Below are 25967 nucleotides of genomic sequence, written 5' to 3'. Positions count from 1 at the left end.
AAAATGGATTCAACTGTGTTTTTCGCCAATTTTTCTACCATATAACACTGTAGAACAAGGCTTTCCAAACCCCGGCCCTTGGGCTGGATCTGGAGTTTGGTGAAATCCTTCTGCCCCGTGAGTGGAGCTTACTGTTCTGCTGTGGTGCCACATGTATTCCAAGTAGATCGGAGCACAAGGACACACTGGGCAGTTGCATCTGCCCAGATGTCCTGTTGCAGTCTTCTGGCATGCCAGGCAATGAACATGAGTGCCCAGAGCATCCCTGTGCCTCAATCTACTTGGAACATACGTGGCTCCACAGCAGAATGGTAATTGCCAGTCCAAACGAGGACTGGTTTTTCAGTGTGCTGCAATCACAAGTTTGGCAACTGCTGCTATAGAAGATGTTCTAAATCTCTTTCTTGACTCTTACTCATAAAATCACGTATTCCAGACCCCTTCTGCTCCAATTTTTTTTTTTTTTTAAAGAAATATAATTATATTTTAAAGGAGGAGAGATTTGGGTTGAGAACTTGGTGCACCTAAAGCAAAGGTGGTGAGAAGAGGGTCTGCAAATATAACTTCAGATTCAGTATCTCCTTCTTTACTGATACCCAATTTAACATTAGTGTTCAGAGGGTTCAAAACTAAGTTACGATGTATTTGAGAAGACTTTGTGTGGAACAGTCTTTCTAACCTTTCAAGTCATTTTGCCAGCATGAGTGATAGATGTTGCAGGAGCCACACGGCGTATTTTCACCAGGCCTGGCCCTGACCCATTGTAGGCAGTGATGTTAGGGTTAGGTGAGACAGTGGTGCTCCTCTGGGGGGATGCTGTGGAATGTGGGTTTGGAACTGAACCTTCTGAATGGGTCAGGTTGGGCAGGAGAAATGAATAAGGAAGGGGGGAAGGGAAGTTTATTTTGCAACTTCACAGCTCCATGCAAATGATTCCCTACTTTGCTTTTCCTCTAAATAACCATGGTGGAGCATGGCATTTGAACCAGCTTTAACTCTAGCTATTACTAGAGTTTGAAGTGGGTTCGCAGGCCCTGTTTAAGCTAATCTTGGTCAATATGAACATAAAGTGAGATGTAAAAACTGTCCCATAGCTGACTGAAAAGGAAAGTAGAAAGTCTATACAAGAAAAGGGGGAAGAAAATGCACAAGTCCACAATCCATCCGTCAGCCCAATCCTAGGTCATTTCAGCTACATCTGTACATTAATTCAGCTGGGCTTGAATGAACCTGCATATGCCTGATCTTGTCTGATCTTGGAAGCTAAGCAGGGTCAGGCCTGGTTAGTACTTGGATGGGAGACCACCTGGGAATGCTGGGTGCTATAGGCTTATACCATAGTCTTTCGAGACTGAAGGCTGCCAACCAATTATTCTTGTGTATCCCACTATGCATTTTAAAAAGCATGTAAAATGAATTTTTAAGTTGGAGCAATAAATAACTAATGTAGGTGGAACTCAAATCTACAAATGTTTTGTCAGAAGCAAGTGCCGTTGTGTTGATAAGGGCATCCATTCCTAAGTAAGTTAGCATCGGATTGTGCCCTTAATTACATTGCCTTTTCTTTTTATTGTTCACTTGGGGGGGGGGGGAGGTTTTGAAAGAAGGGGAAGTCACTGTCCTGTTTCCTCAGGAGAATTTCCAAAATACAGTTTCTGTTGCTTCCTCTGTCTGACCCACCCATCCTCTGTTGCTTCTGTTTCTTAAAATTCCCACATCTGTTTAAGTATATGAAATGACATCATTTCACTGGCTTGAAGGAAATTTATGACTGTCAATCCTGATTATTTTCCAAATAACGTTCTTCAGACAGGAAAGGAAGCCAAAGTAGCTGAAAGGACCTTAGTGGTTGTCTGTGTCTTTTTGTTTGCTTAACAAAAGTAGATATGACTTAGTGTGTATTAGTGTTGCGGGTGGCTTTGGAAGACCTGGAGCATTGGCTTGAGGTGGAGGTAGCACTTAATTTAAAGGCATTTTGAAGAGTTCAGAAATGGCAGCTGGGGATTTTTGTTGTAAGATTTGTATTGTGCAGAATGAATTGGTATTCCCATTAATAAATGCCACACATTAGCACAACGTATCTAGCGCCTAAGTGCATTTTCTTTAAAAAGTTGTGGAGGTGAATGCTGAGTAATTGACTTACAGCCCAATCCTTTCCCTCTCCCACTGTTGCAGTGATGCCACTATGGTTACAGCTGCATCTTTGGGGGGGGGGGCAGTTGTAGAGGTTACTTTTGTGTAAGAGAAAGTGCTATTCAGACCTGCACTAGCGGACCCGCATTTTGGGATTGAGTCAGGGAGAGGGGCTAGGATAGCGATTTTCAATCTTTTTCATCACATGGCACACTGACAAGGCCACCAAAATTGTCAAGGCACACAATCAGGTTTTTTTTACAATTGACAAGGCACACCATGCTGCCAGCGGAGGGCTCACACCCCCATTGGCCCTACTAATAATAAATGACCTCCCCCCAAATTCCAGTGGCACACCTGTGAACCACTCACGGCACACCAGTGTTGAAAATGGCTGGGCTAGGATTTGGTGGCAACTGCTGTAGTGAACTAGCCCCCTTCCCAGATCTGCCCTTTCCTCGCCCTCACTGCCATCCCATTCCACCCTTTTCTAGCCCCATCACTGCTTCGTTCCACTCTTCCCCTGTCCCTCATCCGCCTTCCCCTCTCCTGCCATACTACCTGCCTTGTGTCAGATTGCTGGCAATTGACTGATGTAGACAGGAAAGCTCTGGCTTTCCGACAGACACTCCTATAGCGCACTACTCTGCACACTGCCGGAGTGTGTTTTATGACTGCCAGTAAGATCGGACTGTTGTTCGGATGATCAGAGAAAATGTTCCCCTACCAAATTTTAGCCTTCACAAGATAGCCCCATAGGTCCTTGCTGAAAGATAGCAAGGGTCATAATCCCTTCCGCACATGATTGTTAGGTGGGATTTTATTGTTGCGTGCCAACATCTGGGCAGGAGGTCTGGTCTAGAGGGTAGAGCCTCCATTTGCCTGAGCCACTGGCACCGTGCGACCTTGAAGCAGCTGGCAAGCTGCAGCTGAGCTGTTCCATCTGCTCGGAGCGTGGAAGGATGGAGGCCAGAATGTTAAACCAGATCGGAGCGTAACATCTTGAATGTGGTGGTTCTTGAAAGAGAGAACCTTCTTTCAATTTGTAAAAATCCCTGCGTGGATTTAATAAGCCTGCCTGTGTAAACCGCCTTGAATAAAGTCTTGAATAAAGACCAAGAAAGGCGGTATATAAATACTGTATATTATATATTATTATTTAACATCTACGACCTGTTACAAGTTTGTTTGATAAGAGATGGGAACTGTTAGTCATGGATAAAACTTCAAGCTCTATCAAAGAGACATACAGTCCATGTTTTGTGAATTACTTCTTGGGTTAGTGATTCTCATTTAGTGAATATGTGGAGTCAGCAGAGACTCCATAGGATGATTCATAGGAACACTCATAGGAAACTAGCCCAGTCTTTATTTTTTTTATATGAAAGGGGGTGTTTTTTTGCTCTGAAAGTGTAATTTTTTTGAGCAATCTTAACCTTTCTGACACCAGTTGTAACCTGTTATGAAATAAATTGTGGTCATTGCTTTTTTTATTTTTATTTTTTATAAACTTAGAAAATCTTCAGGTGAAAAAAGGTCAGGGTGATTGTGTACTCAGTTTTTTCGTCATAGGGTATATATATCTTCCAAAGAATTGTTGTTGGCAACCTTCAGTCTCGAAAGACTATGGTATTGCGCTCTGAAAGGTGGTTCTGGAACAGCGTCTAGTGTGGCTGTAAAGGCCAATTTGGGAGTGACAATCCCTTCCACACTGGGAGCAAGTGCAGTCTGTCCCTGGTCTGTCTCCCTGGCTGTGGGCCTTCCTTCTTTGCCTCTTAGCCTCAGCGTCTTGGCCAAGTGTCTCTTCAAAGTGGGAAAGGCCATGCTGCACAGCCTTCCTCCAAGCGGGCCGCTCTGAGGCCAGGGTTTCCCACCTGTTGAGGTCCACTCCTAAGGCCTTCAGATCCCTCTTGCAGATGTCCTTGTATCGCAGCTGTGGTCTACCTGTAGGGCACTTTCCCTGCACGAGTTGTTGGCAACCTTCAGTCTCGAAAGACTATGGTATTGCGCTCTGAAGTGTGCACGAGTTATGCACACTTAAAAAAGACGTTCCTGAAATGGTGGGGCACAGCTGCAAAGCAAATTCCCCCAAAGCAGCAAATGCTCAGCCTCTAAAGCACTTAACACATTAACAGCCCAATCCTAACTTACCCCCTCCCTGACAATTCAGCTGTTGCAAAGGAGCACACGTTGTATCCTGTGAGGGGGCAGTCTCTGGAGCCATCCTTAAAGTAAGGGTTCCCTTACCAGGGGAGAAGCCTCTGCTGCCCTGTGGGTCTCTTTAGATCTGTGCCAGCTATTTTGCTGACACAGCTTTGAGGAGGGAATGGGCAAGGAATAGTGCGCTGATGCTGTTGGAATCCATTCTCTACCTCCTGCCTGTCCCCTTCCCACCCGGGCATGCCCCTGTTCCTCCCATTCCTCTCACTGCTTGCCCACCGCACTGGCTTACCTCACTTCCTCTGGCAAATAGTGGGGAACAGCCAACAGCCGCATGCTGCATGTGCTACCATATGTGATTTGCTGTTGTAAAGCTCAGTTAGTTGGACTGTAACAGTGCAGTCCAAGCGTATCTGCTCAGAAGTCAGTTCCATTGTGCTTAGTGGAAGTTGAATGGAAAACCATTTTGTTTCTCAGCTTTGAGAGAGATCATAAGTGTCTGTGGGATACCCCTGCCTTTGTAATCTTGAGTGCACTTATTTAAAAATAAAGGTAGCGGACTTAAATTCGATTTGCAAGAAAATGTTTTTAGGATTGGGGTATGAATTCCTCTTTTTGTAAATCGAAGCAATTGGATGTCCAGTGGGCAAGTTTAAAAACATCCTACTTGGACTTAAATGATGAAACACTGGAGTGCGCTAATATCAAAGTATTCAATATATTTCACATTTCATATGAAATATGGAAACCAAAATTTAAGGAGTAGAAAATTGGGGCAGGGATTTTGTAGATAATCACATGTTCAGACGGCATAGGGACAATCTAAAATAAAAGGGCTACTTTAAGCAGATGCCTTCACATTCTTAGGACTGCAAAATATTTTAGGAATCAGAAACTGTAATTTGCTAAATTACTGTGCTGAAAAGCCAATGCATGCGATTATGGTATCGAATGTCATATACAAAAAGACCATTTATAATAGAAAAAACATTACTTAATACTAGTGTCCTTCTGAAGATTGAATTTTCTTTTCATTTTATCAGTGTAGTAGGAAGGTACTTTATAGTAACTTAATGGTATAGTAAACAAATCGGGATAGACTGCCTGTAATATCTTCAGAAAGCCATTTGCTTCCATATGTCTCATTTTTTGTTATTGTACTACACCGACTTTAGACACTTCAACCCAATCCTGAAATGTTCAGGGCTGCAGCAGCACCAAAATGACTGCCATGGCATCCTGAGCTTGCCAGGCAGCCACTGGAGGCTTCTGAAGCTTCCTTGGCTAAAGAGGATGTTTGTCTCCTTCCCGTGAGTGAGTGGGTGGGTGGGTGGGTGGGTGGCCGGCCTTGTAGTGGGGCTACTTGACTCTGCACCAACTATCTAGCTTGCTCAGAGTAAAGCAGTCCTGTGTTGGGCCAAGAGACCCAGTGCAGAGCTTTGGATCCAGCGGAGTTGAGCAACGTAAGAACCTGGTTGGTTGGCAACCTTCAGTCTCGAAAGACTATGGTAGAAGCCTACAGCACCCAGTATTCCCAGGCAGTCTCCCATCTAAGTACTAACCAGGCCTGATCCTGCTTAGCTTCTGAGATGAGACAAGATCAGGGTAACAGTTGCTGTATAACGTAAGAACATTTAATAAATAAAATTACCACAAAGCTAAAATTAATGCATTTCATATCTGATCCTTAAATTAACTTTAAGTGTCATGTGTGTCTCCTCATACTTGTATATGTGACTTGAGGTTTCGCAAAAGGAAAAAAAAAAGGAACAATTAGGAAATAAACCAAAAATTCTAATTATAATTAATGGTAAATGCTTCCAGCATGAGCTACTGCCAGTAAATTTGCATAAATTCTCATTAAGGTGGATAATATATTTTCCTCAAGACCTATTAAACAGTCTTCAGTCAACTGAGCTTGAAAAACGTTCCCATGAAACTTCAGTTGTCAGGTCATTATATAGTACCTGAAATAGGTTTTTGAAAAATTATGTAAACATATACAAGGGACATCAACATCCTTCAAACAAAGATGCTGTGTGAACAAATATTTCCAGGTGCTGGGGGCCGAATTGCCTTGCTTGTACTCAGCTTAGCTCATGGGCAAAAGGCATTCCATTAAACATAAATTGAGCTGGTTAAGGGGGGTGGGTGTTTAACTACCCTGTCTCTTGTAGTGCTACATCTCCTCCACTCAGCTCAAACACAGTTTACTGGGTGTCTCAACTAGATGAGAAACAGCAGATACAGTCCTACAGTAATAGGATCCTATTAGCAGCTTTGATTTGATGGCGAAGAAATGACACACTGTTCTGCTGTGAACAGCATTGGCATGATTCTCTGGGTTTGGAGCAAATTTGAGATCAGTGCTGTCTCCTACAGTTTCACCTATGAAGTGGCTTGTTCTAATAAGAAATTCAGTGCTCATGGAGGGAAAAGGAAGATTTCAAAGGTTGCAAAATAATATTAGAAATTACTAATTCAATTGAACAGAATTTGCTCCTTACATACTTAAGTACACATACAAGATTGACTACCTCTCTTATTTGAATAATTTCCAGAGCCATGAAAAATTATAATTAGTCAAGCTGGCACAATCCAATCCTATGTACGCCTTCTCTGAAATAAGTTCCACTGAGTTCAGTGAGGTTTACTCCCAGGTAGGTGTGGATAGGACTACAGCCCTAGGTTTCATTTGAATCACTGGTTCAGGTTTTGCCCTTCTTCCACAAAAATGCTAGCTGTATGTTTAAATACAAAGTGCTTCTTGTTTTCAAAGTTCCTAAGGAAGATTAGGCAGAACATTTGGGGAATACATGTGAACTTTCTCTGTTGAACTTACAAAGGAAGAACTCAGAAAATAATGTTGTTTGAGCTGTCGCGCTGCCTGAAGAGCTAAGCAGGAACAACTCAGTTGTTCCCTTGGAGAGCAGAGGTGTGAGTAGACAGGAGTCACTGATGAGGCATCTGCTGTGATAGAGCAGGAGAGTGTGGAGAGGTCAGCTGGCATTAATGCATAAGAGTTTGAGAACCTGCCTGGACTTGATTTACAGTTGGCTGTGGAAGCTTGAAGACATGCAGCCAGGAGAGACAGCCACCCAATGAAGAGAAAAGTGGTGACTTAGGGCCCAATCCTGCAGTTTTCCAGTGCCAGTGCAACCGTGCCCATGGCCGTGCACTGCATCCTGTGGTGGGGAAGCATTCATAGAGGTCTCCTCAAGGTACAGGAACATTTGCTCCCTTACCTTGGGGTTACCTTGCGGATGCACCAGTTTTGAAAAGTTGGATAGGATTTGGGCCCCAAGGGTTCTGTGATTTCCTCTCACAGAACACTATTGTAAAAACCCAGTTAGTAAGACCTCACCTATTTCTGTCATAAGAACATAAGAACAGCCCCACTGGATCAGGCCATAGGCCCATCTAGTCCAGCTTCCTGTATCTCACAGCGGCCCACCAAATGCCCCAGGGGGCACACCAGATAACCTCATCCTGGTGCCCTCCCCTGCATCTGGCATTCTGACATAACCCATTTCTAAAATCAGGAGGTTGCGCATACACATCATGGCTTGTACCCCATAATGGATTTTTCCTCCAGAAACTGTCCACCACAGTTTACTGAGAAACAATTAAAAAAAATGTTTTTAATATTGCCAAACTGGAGAGCGTCCCCTGGAGGGTGATTAGGATGATCTCGGGGATGGAGATAATGTGCTTTGAGCACAGGTTGGGCATGTTTAGTTTGGAGAAGGGATGGTTAACGGGTGACATGATAACGATCTATAAATATGTGAAGGGCTGCAGGTATGTTTTTGTTTGTTCCAGAGGGCAAGATCAAGAAAAATGCATTTAAATTATAACAAGAGAGATTCTGATTAAACATTAGGAATAATTTTCTGATGGTACAGAGTGTTTGGAAATGAAATATTCTGCCTCAGAAGGTGGTAGACTCTCCATTGATTGAGCCTTTAAGCAGAGGCTGGAAAGCCGTCTATCAGGAATGTTGTAGTTGTGGACAGCCTACATTGGCACTGTGTTGGACTCTATGAACTTGTAGGTCTCTTCCAACACTACGATTCTGTGATCCGCGTTGCTTTCCCTCTTGTTTGGTTTTACCTTGATCTATATCTCATATACTTAATTCTGTAAGGTTGAGAGACCATATAGTTTATATACAGTTTTTGTTAATTGCTTTGAATCCTTTGTACAGGGTATTCTTTGTTTCAGATTAATTCTTTTTTGGTGTGATAGAAGAATATATCACTTCGAGAGGTAATTCACCTGCAAGCAATTTAGGCTGCAACCCTATACATTCTTCCCTGGGAGTAAGTTCCATTGAATTTAATGGGGCTTACTGCTGAGCAGACATGCTTAGACTTGTGCTTTTAGATAGCTCCAGCTTTTTAAGATGTTTGTTCATTCACTTCATGCCAACGCTGTAGTCTTACGTGGAGTGCTCAGATGAGCCTCAAAAGTCATGTCATCTTATGCTGTTCTATTTTTGGTTTTTGAGTTAATGCCATATGGAAACCATACTTCCCAATAATTACAGGTTCAGTGGAACTGTCCCTCTTTACCGGGAGGAAAGAAACTCTGCACTTTCCAAGGAGATCTTAAATAATTGCTGCTCCAGAAACCCTGCCCAGCCTTTTACTGTGGTATGAAAAGATCCCTTTCCTTGGCTCGGCTGCCCTTTTTGGCATTCCACGTGGTTGCTTGTTCTGACGGATAGCAGGGACATGCATGAATTCAGACTTTGCTTGTGGATGGGAAGCAGCAAGTAGATGGAGAAGGAGGGAGTACAGACTGATATTTTTTTTTTCTGCTCTGCATTCAGCCTCTGTTTTGCACTGATGGGCTTTTATTTTTTATCAGTTGGTGTTGTGGCTCTTGGAAAAACCACTTCAGTGTGGTCTGAGCTTCCGCACAGTGATGTGATGTATCCAAATGCTCAAAGCAAGCTGAAGGGGACCAGAGGAGAAGAACAGGAATGGGATGTACTGTGTGTGAGAACTTGCTGCCCAAGGCCCTCTGTCCTCAGGAGCCAATGCAGCAACTTACTGCTAAAGTTACTTTGGCTTGCCCTTCTCTGGAAACGCAACCTTTGACCTGTCCTTCCCTCCTATGGTTATCTTCCTTCTAAATAGAACTGTGCATTCTGTGCTGTGTAAAATATCTGATTCCTTTCTTAGGAGGAATTTTTTCCGTAGGATTGCTGATCAAGTATCATTGCCTGGGCAATGTCTGTAGCAATCTTTTCTGAGCCTCTCACCCTCAAATTGCAGCCCTGGAAGTAGTATCATTCTGTCCTCTTTTCCCCTTTGCTGGGTGATCAGGCTTGTTTCCCAGAACATGTGGGCATCCTTTGGAGCAGAGGGGGCTTGGCTAGGTCTGGATTGAGCCTTGGGCCCCTACCCTACAGTACAACTGAACTTTAAGTTTTTATTAAGTTGTAAGCTTATTGTTCAGTAGGTTATTCTTTGTTGTTGCAGTGAGAACATACAAAAAATCTACTGGTTTTTATTACAATAAATAATAAATGTTATGTAGTTAATGTTGACAGCCATGTATTTTAATGAGAAGATATGAGAGAAATATCTAATAATTATGTGGCCAGATAAATAATGATTCACAAATCAATGGTGAGTATTTGAGGGGAAGAAAATGGCTAATATTTTAGTCGCAAACACCACATCATACTTTCAAAATTGTGTGTGTGTGTGTGTGTGTGTGAGAGAGAGAGAGAGAGAGAGAGAGAGAGAGAGAGAAATTCCTTTAAATTTCTTTTGACTGCAATGCAAATTTATGGTACAGAATTGTGTGAGTTATGTCACAGAGCACAGGTCTTTTTTGTCTATGTGACGGTCCAGTCCTAAAGGTGTCTAGCACCACCGGAACAACTATTCTGCTTGTTTTTAGTTGTTGCAAATGACAACATGTTGGTGCATTTGGCCTGGCTGCTGCTACAATGGTGATGGCATCTGGCCTGGATGCCTTTAAAAGGGGATTGGACAAGTTTCTGGAGGAAAAATCCATTACGGGGTACAAGCCATGATGTGTATGCGCAACCTCCTGATTTTAGAAATGGGCTATGTCAGAATGCCAGATGCAAGGGAGGGCACCAGGATGAGGTCTCTTGTTACCTGGTGTGCTCCCTGGGGCATTTGGTGGGCCGCTGTGAGATACAGGAAGCTGGACTAGATGGGCCTATGGCCTGATCCAGTGGGGCTGTTCTTATGTTCTTACAAGTCATAAGTGGCCGGTTCCATGTGCCAGTGGACTCTGAACACCCACGAGCTCTGGTGAGTACTTGCAGAGGGTAGGAGATAGGTGGGGTGGGCAAAACAGGGTGGTGACGAGGGCGGGGAGGAGGGCAGATTGGAACTGGGAAAGGGTGTAGTTTCTGCAGCAGTGATACACACAGAAATGTAATCTCCTTTCTGGCCTCAGGCCCTGTGGACTTACCCAGCGATATTGCTGGCACAGGGGCGACTAGACCCACTGGGCCAAGAGGCTTACACTGGGGCAAGGGAACAAAAGTTGACACCACTGCATTGCTCTGGGAGAAGTTTCAATGGATTAGGCTGTCAGTATTATATATACTTTTCTGTCGAAGTTGTGGGAGTGAAGAGTTTAGAGATAGTTCCCAATTTAAAAGTTTCTCACTTGAATTAGGCACATTAAATAAGTATTGATTTTAGCTACTGAAAGTCAGCTTATTTTTATCCTGCAATTACTTCACTTGTTGCTCTGGCTTCTGTGGTTCTGTCAAGTCAACCCTGAAATGTACATGGCAAGCGAGTTTCAAAGAAGATACCCTTTCCCTCACTCTGATCTTAGGAAATTAATGGATTAGGTTTGGGTCTTACTTCTTGTCATGTCTCTTTGCTACTTTATGATGAGAATTTATGGTTGGGCGTTGAGGGAACTAATCGGTGTCTTAATCTAGCCCAGCTTTCTGTGACATTTGGATGCTTTTACAGCTGGAGACTGGAACAGTTGCGGCTGCTCTGTGAGTAGTGGATGGGCTTTTAATATTGCGCTAGGGAGCTGAGGAAAGTGGTTTACCAGTGACTTTGGTTTTTAGTGGGATTGTAAAAGAGCTTTGCCTTTCACCCACACGATCCAGAGGAAAATGAAACCTCCTGGAAAATAGCTGTTAATTTTGCTCAGCATCCAAGTTAGTACCAGAGAGAAGGTGATAACTGCTAACTGATGGTTGGCCCTTAAATTGTTAGCCTTTGAGTAGGTAGGACATTAAGAGTGACATTATGCTATTTTTGAATGGCACTGATTACATTCCACAGAACTGAAACTTCAATACACTTACTGTACTGCTGCAAATGTAGTGGGAAAGAATGGACACTTCCTTTGAAACCCTCCTTGATTTTTCACCAAATAATTGTTGCAAAATGGGGAAACACACTGAAAACTAAACACTACACCCCAAAATCCTCTAATGCCTCTAAAAGTTCTTAGACTTTTTAGCCCCGGGGACCCACTTTTTAGAATGACAATCTGTTGGGAACCACTGGAAGTGATGTCGTTAACCTAGAAGTGCTGTCATGGTCAGAAGTGACATCATCAAGCAGGAAAATCTTTCACACTCTCCCATATAACAAAATCAAATCAATCAACTAATAATAATAATGACAATAATAACTTTATTTTTACCCCCACCTTTCTCCCCGACGGGACTCAAGGCGGCTTACAACAGGTTAAAACAGAATTAAAAACATAATTTAAAACAAATAAAAACATATTAACACATATCATAAAAACAGCAGTCAGATAAAAAATAGTCAAGTAAAAAGAGCATAGAGCAGCAAATCATAAAAGAATCAGGCATGTAAAAAAATATTAAAAGATGTTGAAAAGATGTTAAAAAGGCTGAGAACTCAGAAGGCTTGTTTAAACAGAAGGGTCAGTAAACAGTTTAAACAGAAGTAAGTAAATTGAAATTTTATAATAAGTATAAAAATTTAATTAAAATAAAGAACCATTCTCCTAACCCTCCCAGTTGCTGATCAGTTAAAAAAAAATTCATCCAAAGGCTGCAATCCTATCCACACTTACCAGGGAGTAAACCCCATTGACTATACTGTTAACAGGTTATTAGGTATATCCTTTTAAAAGTACAGATCTAAAGCATTTCCTCTAATACAGTCACATACCATGATAGCATCAAGTTTAATATTTTAAAAATAAAATACACATTGAAATGAATGGGGACCCATCTGAAATTGACTTGTGACTCACAGTTTGAGAAACATTGCTCTATTATTCATACTTTAAAAGAGGCAGGCACACCTTAAAACCTAACTATAAGCTTAAACATAACTTCCAGTTGTCCCTCATTGTGTCTGTGAGAGAGAACAGGTTTTGTGTTTTGAGAGCACCCAATTTTTTCATTAGATCACCTTGAATCGCCTAACTGTAGGACAAGAACATTTTCCTAATTTGAATTTGTTCTAATTTGGAGTGAATTTGTTCTCATTGCTCTGGAAGATGGAACTAGAACAAATGGGCTTAACTTAGAACGAGGGTGATTTTGTTTAAACATTAGGAACTGCTTGGCAGTGAATCAGTCAGCCTCCTTGGTTGAAGGTTTAAGCCACTGATTTTCAACCTTTTTCATCTCACGGCACACTGACAAGGCATTAAAATGGCCAAGACACACCATCAGGTTTTTGACAATTGACGAGGCACACCATGCTGCCAGTGGGGGCTTACATCTCCCATTGGCCCTATTAATAAATGACCTTCCCCCAAATTCCTGTGGCACAGCAGTGGACCACTCGCAGCACACCAGTGTGCCATGGCACAGTGGTTGAAAATGACTGGTTTAAGCAGAAGCTGGGTGGCCAGCCATCAAGGATGTTACAGTTGCAAACTGGCTGCATTGGTGGTGGTTGGACTGGGTGACCTTCAAGGCCCCTTCCAATACTTTGATTCTATGAATGAATAGAAGTCATAGCTACGTGTTTTATGTTTCAGGGACTCAGATACAACTTGTATGCACCAGTACTGAATGTGTTGCTAGTTCCCTTTCTAGGAATTAGAAACATGCAAGCTTGGATATTGTATTTAACTTTCTAGAATGCACTAATGATAGATTCACAGCACCGATAGAAGCAGCACTGTTCAAAACGGTCATAAAGCATACCCTTTCACTTGCTGTTAATGTACTGGTTGGTACTGTATAAACCAGTGTTTCTCAAACTGTGGGTCAGGACAGGTGAACCAATTTCACAGGTGAACCAATTTCAGGTGGGTCCCCATTTATTTAAATATTTTATTTTTAATATAGACTTGATGCTACCATTGTGTGTAACTGCATTTGGGGACATGTTACAGATCTGTACTTTTAACAGGCTACTATGTATACACTTTTAACAATGATAGTAAATGGGACTTACTGCTAGATAAGTGTGGGTAGGATTGCAGATCAGGACTGTTAAAAATTTTCCTGTATAATGATGTCACTTCCGGTCATGACATCACTTCTGATGGGTCCCGAAAGATTCTCATTCTAAAAAGTGGGTCCCGTCGCTTAACGTGTGAGAACCACTGGTATAAACATCAGTGCCTTCTAGCAAGTTAAAGCCATTTCTGCCCAATGTTGCATATACGCAACAGGGATCAAATGTGTACGCCTGTGGGCTGGGCAGAAATGGGTTAAAATGTGCTAGGTGAGGTGTCTTTGCTGAAGGTTAGAATCCAAGCAAAGGATGGTGTGATATAGCTGGAGGGCACAATACTTTCAGGTCATGGCAAGAGAGCATCTCTCAAGTAGCTGTGTGGTTTCAATGCCTGCATTTGTTTTTTGTTTTTTGTTTTTCCTTTTGGTGTCATACACACTCAGGCAAGATTTTGCAGTCCTTTTGTTGTTACTTTCTATGCTATGCTGCATATTAGTCCGAACTGAACTTTTCAAAAAGTTTCCAAAGTCAGCCCCACATGTCCTGCATTCCAGTGGTTTCATCTTTGGGTTACCAGGGCATCCATAGTTTGTGTGGGTGGGGTTTTTCTTAGCAGTTCCCAACTTTGTCTATTGTCGGTGTAAACTTCTATTTTGCAGCTGTCTTGAAAGTAGATCTATGGGATTGGTTCTAACAGTTCAGTATTTGGTTTGCAAAACAGGTGCTGCTTATAAGTCTGGGTGCTTGCTTGCTCCATCATGTTCAACTTAAATATTTTAGCTAGTCTCTCTCTCTCTGTTTGTTGCATTGCATCTGGCCTTCCAATCTGGAAGTAACTGGTTATCACCAGTTACGTCTGGTAGTACTTCAGATAGGTGGACCATGTGAAGTGGTCTGATGGATCAGATCAGATACTTTATTAACGGTCATCCGACCAGCTAGTCACAAATTAACACAACAAAATACACAAAATGAAAAGTGGTCTGATGGAGAAAAAACCTTGAGAAACACTCAAGGAAGTTAGTAACGTAAAGCTTTATATTTTGGTCAGATTCAGTATTGTTCATCAGTAAAACCTAGGCTGTGGCTTGCATGAAGTAGATGTGTTGAATGCATTTATCACTCTCTTTGTATTTTGTATAAAGGATGCAAACAGCCTTTCGAATAAGTTATGTGAGGGACTGGCTGTTAACAGGGACTGGCTGTTAATAAGTTTTCGATTCTGCATTTTTACAGTTGGACCCAGGTGCATAGTTATGCCTTTATGTGCTAACACAGTACTAGCCACTGTCAAAAGTAGTGGTTTTAAAGATTTAGGCAGCTTTTGCTGGTGTGTGATGCGCTCCATTTTTTTAAAGCTGTATCTTCAAAATGCCTTTTAAGCCATTTCTGCCCAGCGTTGCATATACGCAACAGGGACCAAACTTGTACACATGTGGACATGGCAAAAATGGGTTAAAATGGTTTGTTTATAAGATTCTCTTTTACCGATATCTTTTAATACAGTGTTCTGCATAAGCTGTAGAGGCTAAGGGAGGAGCTTGTTGTTGAAACACTAAAAGAACTGAAAGGGCTATATTCCCTATCCCTTCCATATGCTCTTGACTGTTTGGAGGTAATCTGGAGGAGTTCTCCTACGTTTTGCTGGAATCAGAGGTGAGATTGACAGGCATGTGGGAGGTGTTTTGTGATCTTTGTGACTATGGTGCACCCAGAATGCGAATCTCCCTGCCCTGAGAAATCCATGTGGTCCTCTTTGTGTCCAGTTTTTGGCACTGTCTGAATATGTTTTCGTTTAAGACAACTTTGGTTTTGTCTCATGCCCCTCAAGTTTTATCTCCCTTATTTTATGATTGCTGGTATCCTCTTTTACTAGTTGTATTTTTGTGTGTTGGTGGAAGTCACTTTACGCATATAGGGAAAGCAGGGTAAAAATATTTTGAATAAATACATTTGGAAAGATAATTCAGTGAATGATGGCAGCTTCATATGGAAGAAAGCCAGTTTGCCATAGGGTGCTGCCTTATGACCACTGCTTCATTCGTCACCAGTCCATAGCTTGTGGCCATGTCAAGGGAGCCTGTGCTGCGTGCTATGGGGGTGAGAACAGAAGGCAAAATAGAAAAAAAGGTAAAAAAAAAGTTTACTTTTGTGTAGTCCTTCTGGCTACTTGTGAGTCTCCTTGGACCTATACCAGGTATGGAGCTGGTGTACATCTAAGGAGAGGAAAGTTGTGGGACAGTCTGGGAAAGGGGGATAGGATCATGGTGCATGTTGCTGCTGCGGGGATCCACCCCCTCCTTCCCCCAAACTGTCCCCTGCCTGCCCCCTCCCTGCCCATGACATGCTCCCACCACTGACATCTTTGACATCGCCAGAGATTGCACTGCCCGGGCTCCCTAATGGTGTTGACGGTGTCGAGTGCAGCTGGCTGCTGTGACTGGCCTGGCAGTGGCTAAGGTGGTTTAATGGACAGTAACACAGTTCCATAAATTTTCATATGTGATGAAAGTGGTGGTGTTAATCACAAGTGCAAGAGAACTAATATGAAGCAAAGAGGTTTTCTAGCTACCATTTTTCTTTAGTGATTCTGGAGCACATCGTCTCACATTGCTTTTAGGAATGTACCAAATAATAATAATAATAATACAGGCATTTATATACCGCCTTTCTTGGTCGTCAGATTTCTCCTCAGACTTTAATTCAAGGTGGTTTACATGGGCAGGCTGTTCTAAATCCCCGTAGGGATTTTTACAATTGAAGAAAGGTTCTATCTTTCAAGAACCACAACATTTCAGATGGATCTTTTATGGTCTGTTATCACTTTCTGGCCTCCAGATTCCTCCCACGCGGGCTGACAAGCAGCTCCTTCATCTCTCCAAGAGCAGGTGGAATAACTCAGCTGGGCTTGTCAGCTGCTTCAAGGTCTTGTCATTCACGGTGCCGGTGGCCTCAAACTGGCGACCTTCAAATGTTATCTTCAGGCAAACGGAGGCTCAGCCCTCTAGACCAGACCTCCTGCCCAAATATAATGACATGACAGCTTGCATCATCGGTTTATTAGCTTTCAAATGCATGCACTAATATTGTAAGGATGCTGCAAACCATTAAATCCGGTGTTAAAAATCTGAAGCTGTGCCATGTGTAACTCGTGAAATAATTCTTAGTAGTACTGTACATTGGTTAAACCATAGGGTTTTTTATTTTTTTTAAATAGAAGATCTTCTGTCTACTCTCATTGATTTATGCATTTTTCCCTATCTGCTTCAGAAGACAGGTTTATAGGGAGAGAGGCACTCTCCTCTGGAATCACTGAATACTCTTATGCTCAGCTCTTGTTGATATGTCACTACGGAGAGCAGAAGGTAGGTCATTCTTAAGTCAAGCAAGGGGTGAAGGCTAGAGAAGGGAGTACAGCATTATTCGTTGCCCTCTTGTACCTTTGTGATGATCAGTTCAAGGAACTGTAGAATTGGAAAAGACACCATAGATCATCTAGTCCACCGTACCAAAAGTTGTCAGTGACAAATGCCTTCCTGACCTTTTCTTTAAAGTCCCAACAGAAGTCATTTTCACAGTTTCTCTCAGAAGATTATACTGCTGCCGGGATGCTTTTTCCAGTACTGGGCACATGAGAGAGAGAGAGAGAGAGAGAGAGATTACCAGAACTGTAGGTAGTGTGTTCAATTATGGTGTGCATGCTTAGCAACTGTAGAGTCTCCCTGCCTTTTCTGTTCTGCCCAGGCAGCAACTGTTACCCTGCACATGCCTGATCTTGTCTGATCTTGGAAGCTAAGCAGGGTCAGGCCTGGTTAGTACTTGGATGGGAGACCGCCTGGGAATACTGGGTGCTGTAGGCTTATACCATGATCTTGGAAGCTAAGCAGGGTCAGGCCTGGTTAGTACTTGGATGGGAGACCGCCTGGGAATACTGGGTGCTGTAGGCTTATACCATAGTCTTTCGAGACTGAAGGTTGCCAGTTGCCAACTATCTGTTCTGCCCATAGAAGTAGGCCAAACATTTCTACATTAGCAGTCAAGGGATAAATTCCTATTTGCTGCTTTCACCATGTGGATCTGGTTCTTTATTGTCAGTTTGCTGCAGGCCATGAACATTTATATTCATATAAATGGTATATTTAAATATATTTTGTAATTTATATATATATATACACACACACACACACACACACACACATATATAATTATAATTATAAAAATATAAATGGTATATTTACATTTCTCCCAGATATATGTATTCTTATTTGAGTGTGGGAGTAAGGAAGCCCTTACTGTGCCATGACTATGTTTGCCTTTATCAAATATCTATTTTTAGTCTTTTAACATATTTTGATAATGCACTGTGTACCTTAAAAAATCCATTAGTGATATTATGAGTAAGCCATGCTTTCCTCCTGGGACCAATGAAATGGACAAACTTGAATGGTCGACTCACTTACAGAGCCTGCAAATTCTATCTGTGACAGACAGAGAATAAAAATGCCAGTTGTGCTAGAACTCTGACCAATGACTCTTCTTGTGACATGTTCGCCTTTTAGAGAAGGCAGAGATTACAGCCCTCTACTAGATGGCCCACAGGCCAATTTTTTTTATTATAACTATTAGCAAGGCTGGATTCATGGACAGTAGACTAAGGCCAGCAAAGGAATCTTCAGGAGAGAAACCAGGTGATGGTACTGTGTGTTGGTTGTGTGCATGGCATTGCTGAGGGAGGGGTGAGGGCCACACCGGGTGATGCACCACTACTTGCCAAAACTTTTGGTAACTTAGAATAATACCATCATGTTATATATAATTCAATGCTTAATCTCATTGAATGGGGCAATGTGCATTAGCAAGATTGTGCACAGTGTGCTTCATTTTAAGGTGTTCTGGGATTAAAAGAGGCACTTTTCAAGTGGGTGCTCCTTTTTTTAGCAGGGGGAGAGTAACTGGCCCACCTCACCCCAGCAGTGTCTGTTCTAGTGGCTGTCTGCTGGTATTCCTTTGCATCTTTTTAGATTGTGAGCCCTTTTGGGACAGGGAGCCATTTAGTTATTTGATTTTTCTCTGTAAACGGCTTTGTGAACTTTTAGTTGAAAAGCGGTATATAAATACTGTTAATAATAATAATAATACTTTTTATTTGAAGAAGAATGGGAAAAATATTCATTTGTTCATGCAAGTAGTGTAAGGCAGGTGTGGCAAACAACTTAGTAGTTAAGACAGCAATGCTGACCTTTTCATGCTGCCATTTTTTGGTCTCCCTAGCTCTGAAGGTAACTATTCCTAGGAATAACTTTTTTGGCATGCATTACCCTGAAGCATAAATAAGTCAGTACCTTTTGGATTTGAAGTTGGAACAGATTTAGAGTTGTGAACTTCCTTTCTTCTCCTTTGCTTTCTGATGACTAGAGGTGTTCGTTTCCTGTGAGTAAGATACAATTACAACCCAAGTGCCAAATCCTATTCTGTTTTCCAGCACTGATTCAGCCATGCCCACGGGGCATACGCTGCATCCTGAGGTTATGGGGGACACTCATGGAGACCTCCCCAAGGTTGTCCCCTCACCTCAGGGCTGCGTTGTGGCTACATCCGTGCTGGAAAGTTGGATAGGAGTAGGTTCCAAGTCTTTCTGCTGCTTATGAGAACACTAGAGCTAGAATTTATATAACAAGACATGTGGCACTTATTTGACTGTCAAACTAGTGTTTAGTTAGCAGTACCTTACGTAAAATGACTGCTAGTTTGCCTCTTAGTCTACTGAGTGCTGAAGCAACTAGGAATTTGGATTTCTGTAAGGTAACTCCTGCCTAACCTTATGTTTTGCCTCAACTTGACAAGAGTAAATGTGTTTGAAAATATGCACTGAAAAAAGTACCTTGTAAATGATCATTGACTTTTGTTCAAGAGTCTTGATAGCAGTGCTTGAATTATAGGAAGGCCAAGGTTCCTTTAGCTTTTGTACAAACACTACCTTTTTTTTTAAGGCTGCACTTTATTTGACTAAAACTTGGGAGAGTCAAAGTTGGTATTTGTGGAACTCATTGACAGCACAATCCTATGCATGTCTGCTCAGGTGTTAAATCCCAATATGCTCAATGATGCTTATTCCCAGGAAAGTGTGTATAGGATTGCAGCCTAAGGTTCCCTACCACTTTCCTTCAAGCAGAGTTGAGGGGAGAGCTGGAGGGAAGGTTGGTCACTGCAGGAGCTTTTTTGTATGTCCCCTGCAAACTCTGAAGCCGGTTCTACAACCCACAAAGCAGGAAAACAGTGGAGCCTTAGGAAAGGTTTGCCTAAGTTTAGAGAACATGAGAAGTTTGACCTACAGTTCTGTGCATACTTGCCTGGCAGTAAATCCCATCGGGAACATACTTTCAAATATATATAAGGATCGAGCTGTAATTTTCCCCCCTCTGTGTTCCCAGTGAGTTTATTATAATGCTGGTGCCACACAGTCCTTCTTGAGGATGAAGTCTGTTATAATCAGAGACACAGTAAATTAGCAGTTACCCTTGATTGTCTTAAATATTTCATCCAGTGCCTCTTGCAGCTTTGCCTGCTCTGAACATAAGAAGAGCCCCACTGGATCAGGTCAGAGGCCCAGCTAGTCCAGCTTCCTGTATATCACAGTGGCCCACCAATTATTTCAAGGCAACAAGACACAACCTGCATCCTGGCGCCTTCCCTTGCATCTAACAATCTAAGGTGGCCTACCTCTATAACTAGGAGCTTTCACATACCTACCATGACTTGTAACCCATGATGAACTCTTCCTCTAGATATTTGTCCAATCCCCTTTTAAAGACATCTAGGCAAGATGCCATCATTACTTCCTGTGGCAAGGAGTTCCACAGACTATTGCAGATATAAGATCAGAAATAGAAGACTCTGTTTTCAATCTAGAGTAAAATACAAGGGGGGTAATAAGCACACTAGATGCAGTGATTTTGTTGGTTACTGCATTCTGTCCTAATAACATTTAAACCTAATTAAAAATAGTAAGAGAGCTGATAAACTGTCTAAGCCAGTGTTTCTCAAACTGTGGGTCGGGACCCACTAGGTGGGTCATGAGCCAGTTTCAGGTGGGTCCCCATTCATTTCAATATTTCATTTTGAATATATTAGACCAGGCTACCATGGTATGTGGCTGCATTTGGGGAAATGTCACAGATCTGTATGTTTAACAGACTACTATGAAGATGCTTTTAACAATGATAGTTAATGGGACTTACTCCTGGGTCAGTGCGAGTAGGATTGCAGCCCAGGATTATTAAAAATTATCCTGCTTGATGATGTCACCTCTGGTCATGACATCACTTCCGATGGGTCCTGACAGATTCTCATTCTAAAAAGTGGGTCCCGGTGCTAAATGTGTGAGACCCACTGATCTAAGCAAAAATTGAAATAAATATTTTTGCAGACCTCTTCCTAACACCCCCCCCCCCCAATAATATGCACAGACAACAGGGATCCACAGGCAACAGCAAGCGTGCCTAAAAGCATTATAGAGAGTGCTTTAGACAATGAAACTGCTGAGCTTTGTATTAGTATATATTTGCAGAGCAGTGTTATTTTTGCAATCTAAGCAATTTAAATAACATTGACAAATTTATCTCTTTAAAGCTGGCATGTTGAAAGCAATTTGTTAATATAGTTGTGTTTTTTTTTCCATAAAAAAATAAGATGAATTGTAATGTGTTTCAGGATCCCTGAGATTTTATTCCCAGTTTCTGCTGCATCCTACTCAAACAATAAATTCTAGTAATCAAATGTATATCTAAAACAGAAATGTAAACTAATCTATTTTCTCTCCCCATAGCAGTTTGTAGTAAGGGGATAACTCATCAGTGTTTATTCCTTATAGGAATGCCATCCTAAACCTAATATCAATAATAGGAGTCTAACAGCCCAGTGCAGTGCAAATTCCCAAGCAGCAGTGTAGTGGGGCCAGCACAGACCGTGGTATATCCTGTGGGGGAATTTTGCAGACTGGAGTCCTCCTTGAAGTAATGGAACATTTGTCCCCTTGCCTCAAGGAAAGCCCTAGCCCACATAATGGGTCTACTCAGACCTGTGCAAGCTACATATCTGGCTCCTAGTCCTCATGCACTCATGTCAGCGGATCAGACCCAGGATGGGGAACAGGATGTGGTGTGTGCCAGCACTGCTGATGCTACCTCTTCCTGGGCTTGATCTGCTCCCTTGCTCATCACCGCCCTCCCCTGCCTCGTTACTTCCCCTCCCTGCCCTCTCCCCATCCTGTTCCACCTCTGCTCAGCTCAGATCTTACTTTCCACAATGAGCATGGCAGCTTCTGGCAGCTCACATGGGCCAGCACACTGTGTTGGCATGTGCACTGCCAAGGATAGGGCCAAAACTACCATGTAAACTTTCTGCAATATACTAACTCTGCTAGGAATATGGAGAAAGAAGAGGTTAAGTAGAAGATTCAGAGAACCAGTCTTGAGCTGCAGCTGACAATTGGTCGTTTCTTCTTCTTCTGAGGAACTCAATTCTTTGTCCTTTTATTGATGCAAATGTCCTCTCCAGTTAGAGGGTGTCAAATCTCTGAGGTCACCCCCCCCCTTCTTGAACATGGCTTAGCCCTGAGGCTTGGATACTAACAGATGGAACTTTGCTCACTAATGCCTTTAATGAAAGTGTCCTTGATGACCTTGTAAACCTTGACTTCAAGTACCTGTAAGATATTTTTTCCATTTTGGTAATCTATACTTTATTATGAGCTACAGAGTTGTATTTATTATATAGATGTATGAATCTGCCTGGCAGTTTCTCCGCGTATTAAAAATTTGCATGAAAATTACATGAAAATCTGGTAATTTCATGTAGTTATTGTTAAATCATGTTGACAGGATTCATTCTCTCATGTGAGTTAGCACAGGTAGGAGTCCAGTTGGGGTTTTACTTTGGAAATGCTAAAAGAATTGCTAGTTTCAGCCACAGTGTTTGTCAGTAACTCATATTTCTTTTACATTTTAATTATAACCCATCAACACATAAGTGATTGCTTCTGGGTTAGACTCGGATGAATGTCATTGAAGGGTGTTTTAATTTAATGGATTCAGCATAACATCTGTTTCTAAGGGTTTAAAAGCCAATTTATATGGAAATTTATTACAGCAAAAAAGTCAATAGAAGAGATACTTCTAACTCTGCTTGAACTATGGAGTGTAAAACTTAATAAGTGCTGTCGCTCTTTCAGCATGCCTTTTGGTGCTAATTAAATAATAAAATAGAATCTGCATATAATAATTTCACTGTAACTATTTGAGCGATCTCACCTGTTACGTTGTTTGATTCTTTCTTTCTCTCACTCTCTCTGTGTCTTTTTTTTTAGCCGAGCAATCAAGACAAACCAAGATCTTCTCCCAGAAACACCATGGACTCAAATATTCTACAATGACTTCTGGGGCACTCTCCTGACCCACAGTGGGAGCCATAAATCATACCGACCTCTCTGCACGCTCTCTTTTCGTATTAACCATGCTATCGGAGGAATGGATCCATGGAGCTACCATCTTGTAAATGTCCTCTTACATGCTGCAGTCACCGGTCTTTTCACAAACTTTTCTCGGATACTGTTTGGTGATGGATATTGGACTTTACTGGCTGGCCTGCTGTTTGCCTCTCATCCAATCCATACTGAAGCTGTGGCTGGAATTGTGGGACGGGCTGATATTGGAGCTTGCCTTTTTTTCCTGCTTTCCCTCATGTGCTATACAAAACACTGCTGCTCAAGAAGCTATTCCGAAGGAACCTGGGGCTGGATCTTTGGTGCAGGGCTTTGTGCCACTTGCAGTATGTTGTGGAAGGAGCAGGGCGTAACAGTTCTAGCAGTTTCAGCAGTTTATGATGTCTTTGTGTTTCACAGGCTGAAAATGCACCAAATTCCAGCTGTCTACAAGGTGAGTGAGAACCATGACTCATAAGTATGTATTCCTGCACTGGTCAGAGATAAACACATTTGTCTAAAAGTGCATGAGATTACGTAATAGTTCAGACTGATCTGTAAAGCAAGGACAAGCACAGATGCTTTATGGTAGAAATATAATTGAATTCATTCAGCATTGTTTTTGCTTAGAGCTGATGTTTGACATTCTAACCATGTTCCCATTCTATCTCTGTTTTTGTTTTTTTCCCCCCTACAAAACACCTCTTGGGAAAACATGCTTGCTTTTTAAAAAACAAAAAACTAAAAACAAAAAAAAAACACACACACACAATTTGTTTACCCATACTGGCAGAAAAAAAAATTCCACATTTTTATTCTTTGTGCTTGGCTTTGTGTTACTGATTTCTGTATAATTTATGGCCCAATCACATAATGCTTTGCCATGTTTCTACTGACTAGCAGTTCCGTTGGCCCAGATTCGGGTTCTTCCTGTAAGACTGAGGCTGTTCTACTGCAAGCAAAAGTCATGTTGCTCCATAGAATTTTGATCATTGTAGGGCATGTTGAGTAGTGATACACTGAATCCTGATTTACATCCATAGCGGAGATCCCGTTCAGCCACTTGACCATGTGCAAAGATGGAGAAATGTTGGACTGAGAAAATAAACAGCTGGCCATGTTCCTAAAGTTCATGTGAACTGGCCGTTAGTTAAATGTGGATGTGTCTGTTTGGCTGATGGACTTAAAAACTAATTATATGCACTTGTAATGTCTGAATAGATGTTTGGTGTATGTTTAAGTGAGGGCAAACTAATATTAATGTGTAATAAGAAGCCAAATAATGCTGAAGCTTGGTTGCAAGGGTATATATGTATATTACGTTTCATGACCTTTTCATGGGGTCAAAAGTCCGACATCTGCTTTTTGTATCTCAGAAGGGTTGATAATGAAAGTGGGCTGGGGAATTCCTCCCAATAATTTCCTAGGCAAAACATTTAAGGTGGGTGCCACCAAACAGTGAACTGGACCAAAAGGTTCCTTTCTATCAGGAAACCTTTGGATCCTCAGTGATTTTAATACACCCTTAAAGAAGTCTGATGAAAGTATGTATTGTGTTCATTTAGGGTTATTTGAGTGCATGGAATTCTGAGTATCCACAATTGATGCAATTGCAACACACATATAAGTGAAAAAGGAGGGGAAAGAACCTTAGGGCAGTACCACAAATACCACCCTGAACACTCGTAATTACAGCCCAGAGTCCACAGGTCCCTCTGTACCCAATATTTTACTCTGCTGTGCATAGTCATGGGGAGAGGACCATCCTATGCAGTTAGGGGCAGTTCAGACAGTCTTTGCTTCGTATTAGTATGCGGAGTGAAGTGATGAACCAGAGGTGGAGTGTGTCTCTGAGACCTGGGAGTGGGCATTAGGATACAGCATATGCTGCTACTGCTGATCCCAACCCCTCCCAGGCCCAGCCCTCCCCCATTCCACCCTTCCCCTGCCCAGAAATACCCCCGACCACCACTGCAACACCCTCTCGCCCCCTTCTCCCATCTCCTGTGCAGTCCAGCACTGAGATGGAATCTGGCACTGCCAAGCTGGCGCTCGTCCTTGTGCAGGCATGGCTGGCATAGGGTGCAGTGCCTGCCTTGTGCGTCCTTGTGCCTTGCACTTCCTTGTGCAGGCATAAGGAGCAAACATTTGTGACAAGAGCTAGCTCAGGGGGCCTGCGCAAATACAGCTTAGGGTTGGGCTGCCCATGCAGCTAAACCGAGTTGTAGGGTACATGTATCCTGTGTATTTAGCAATTCTATATGTCATGAGCTAGACCTACACAAATTACAAAAAACACAACAATGTGATGGGGGAAAAAAAAAGAGAATGAGCTTTGAAAAGGGTTGTAATTATAGACAGTATGCAAATTCAGAGGCTTAATTCTTTTGCAGTTGCAATTTCCAGCCTGAGTACAGGGCTATTAATCAACTTTGCAATCACAGCTTTCCGTCCAATTAGTACTACAAAGCTAATTTAAGTCTCTGCTCTGCTTTGGTCTCTTCTTTCCTCCACCTTTTTTCGAATGGGACAGAGGGCATGACAATATTTTGATTTAAAATGCATTTAAATTAGCTCTTTATTGAATATGTTATTAATTCAGTGGTGTTAAATGCCTAGCATCTACATATTATGTGCAAGCCACTGTTACGGAAATTAACTGATCTGAATGCATGCCTTGTAGCTTGATAAAATGCTCCCAAATAACTTGCTGTTAATAAAAGAGTGGGAGGAGAATAAATTTTTATGAACTAAGGAAATAGTTCCGTTTCTCCCCC

The 25967-nt window shown here is 42.1% G+C and overlaps 1 protein-coding gene across 2 annotated transcripts in view; it reads left to right on the top strand.

Annotated features, from left to right (window-relative positions):
* TMTC2 (transmembrane O-mannosyltransferase targeting cadherins 2) overlaps positions 1-25967 on the top strand; it is a 211871-nt gene that overhangs the window by 66560 nt on the left and 119344 nt on the right. The window contains exon 2 of one of the 2 annotated variants that reach the window (XM_066634177.1): positions 23077-23626. In XM_066634177.1, the coding sequence (XP_066490274.1) occupies positions 23077-23626 (550 nt within the window). Of the gene's footprint in view, positions 1-23076; positions 23645-25967 lie in introns of both variants that reach the window. The other variant, XM_066634175.1, reaches the window with a different exon arrangement.

Source organism: Tiliqua scincoides, chromosome 7, assembly GCF_035046505.1.
Source record: "Tiliqua scincoides isolate rTilSci1 chromosome 7, rTilSci1.hap2, whole genome shotgun sequence".
Taxonomy (NCBI): domain Eukaryota; kingdom Metazoa; phylum Chordata; class Lepidosauria; order Squamata; family Scincidae; genus Tiliqua; species Tiliqua scincoides.
This window is presented reverse-complemented; position numbering and strand designations above follow the sequence as displayed.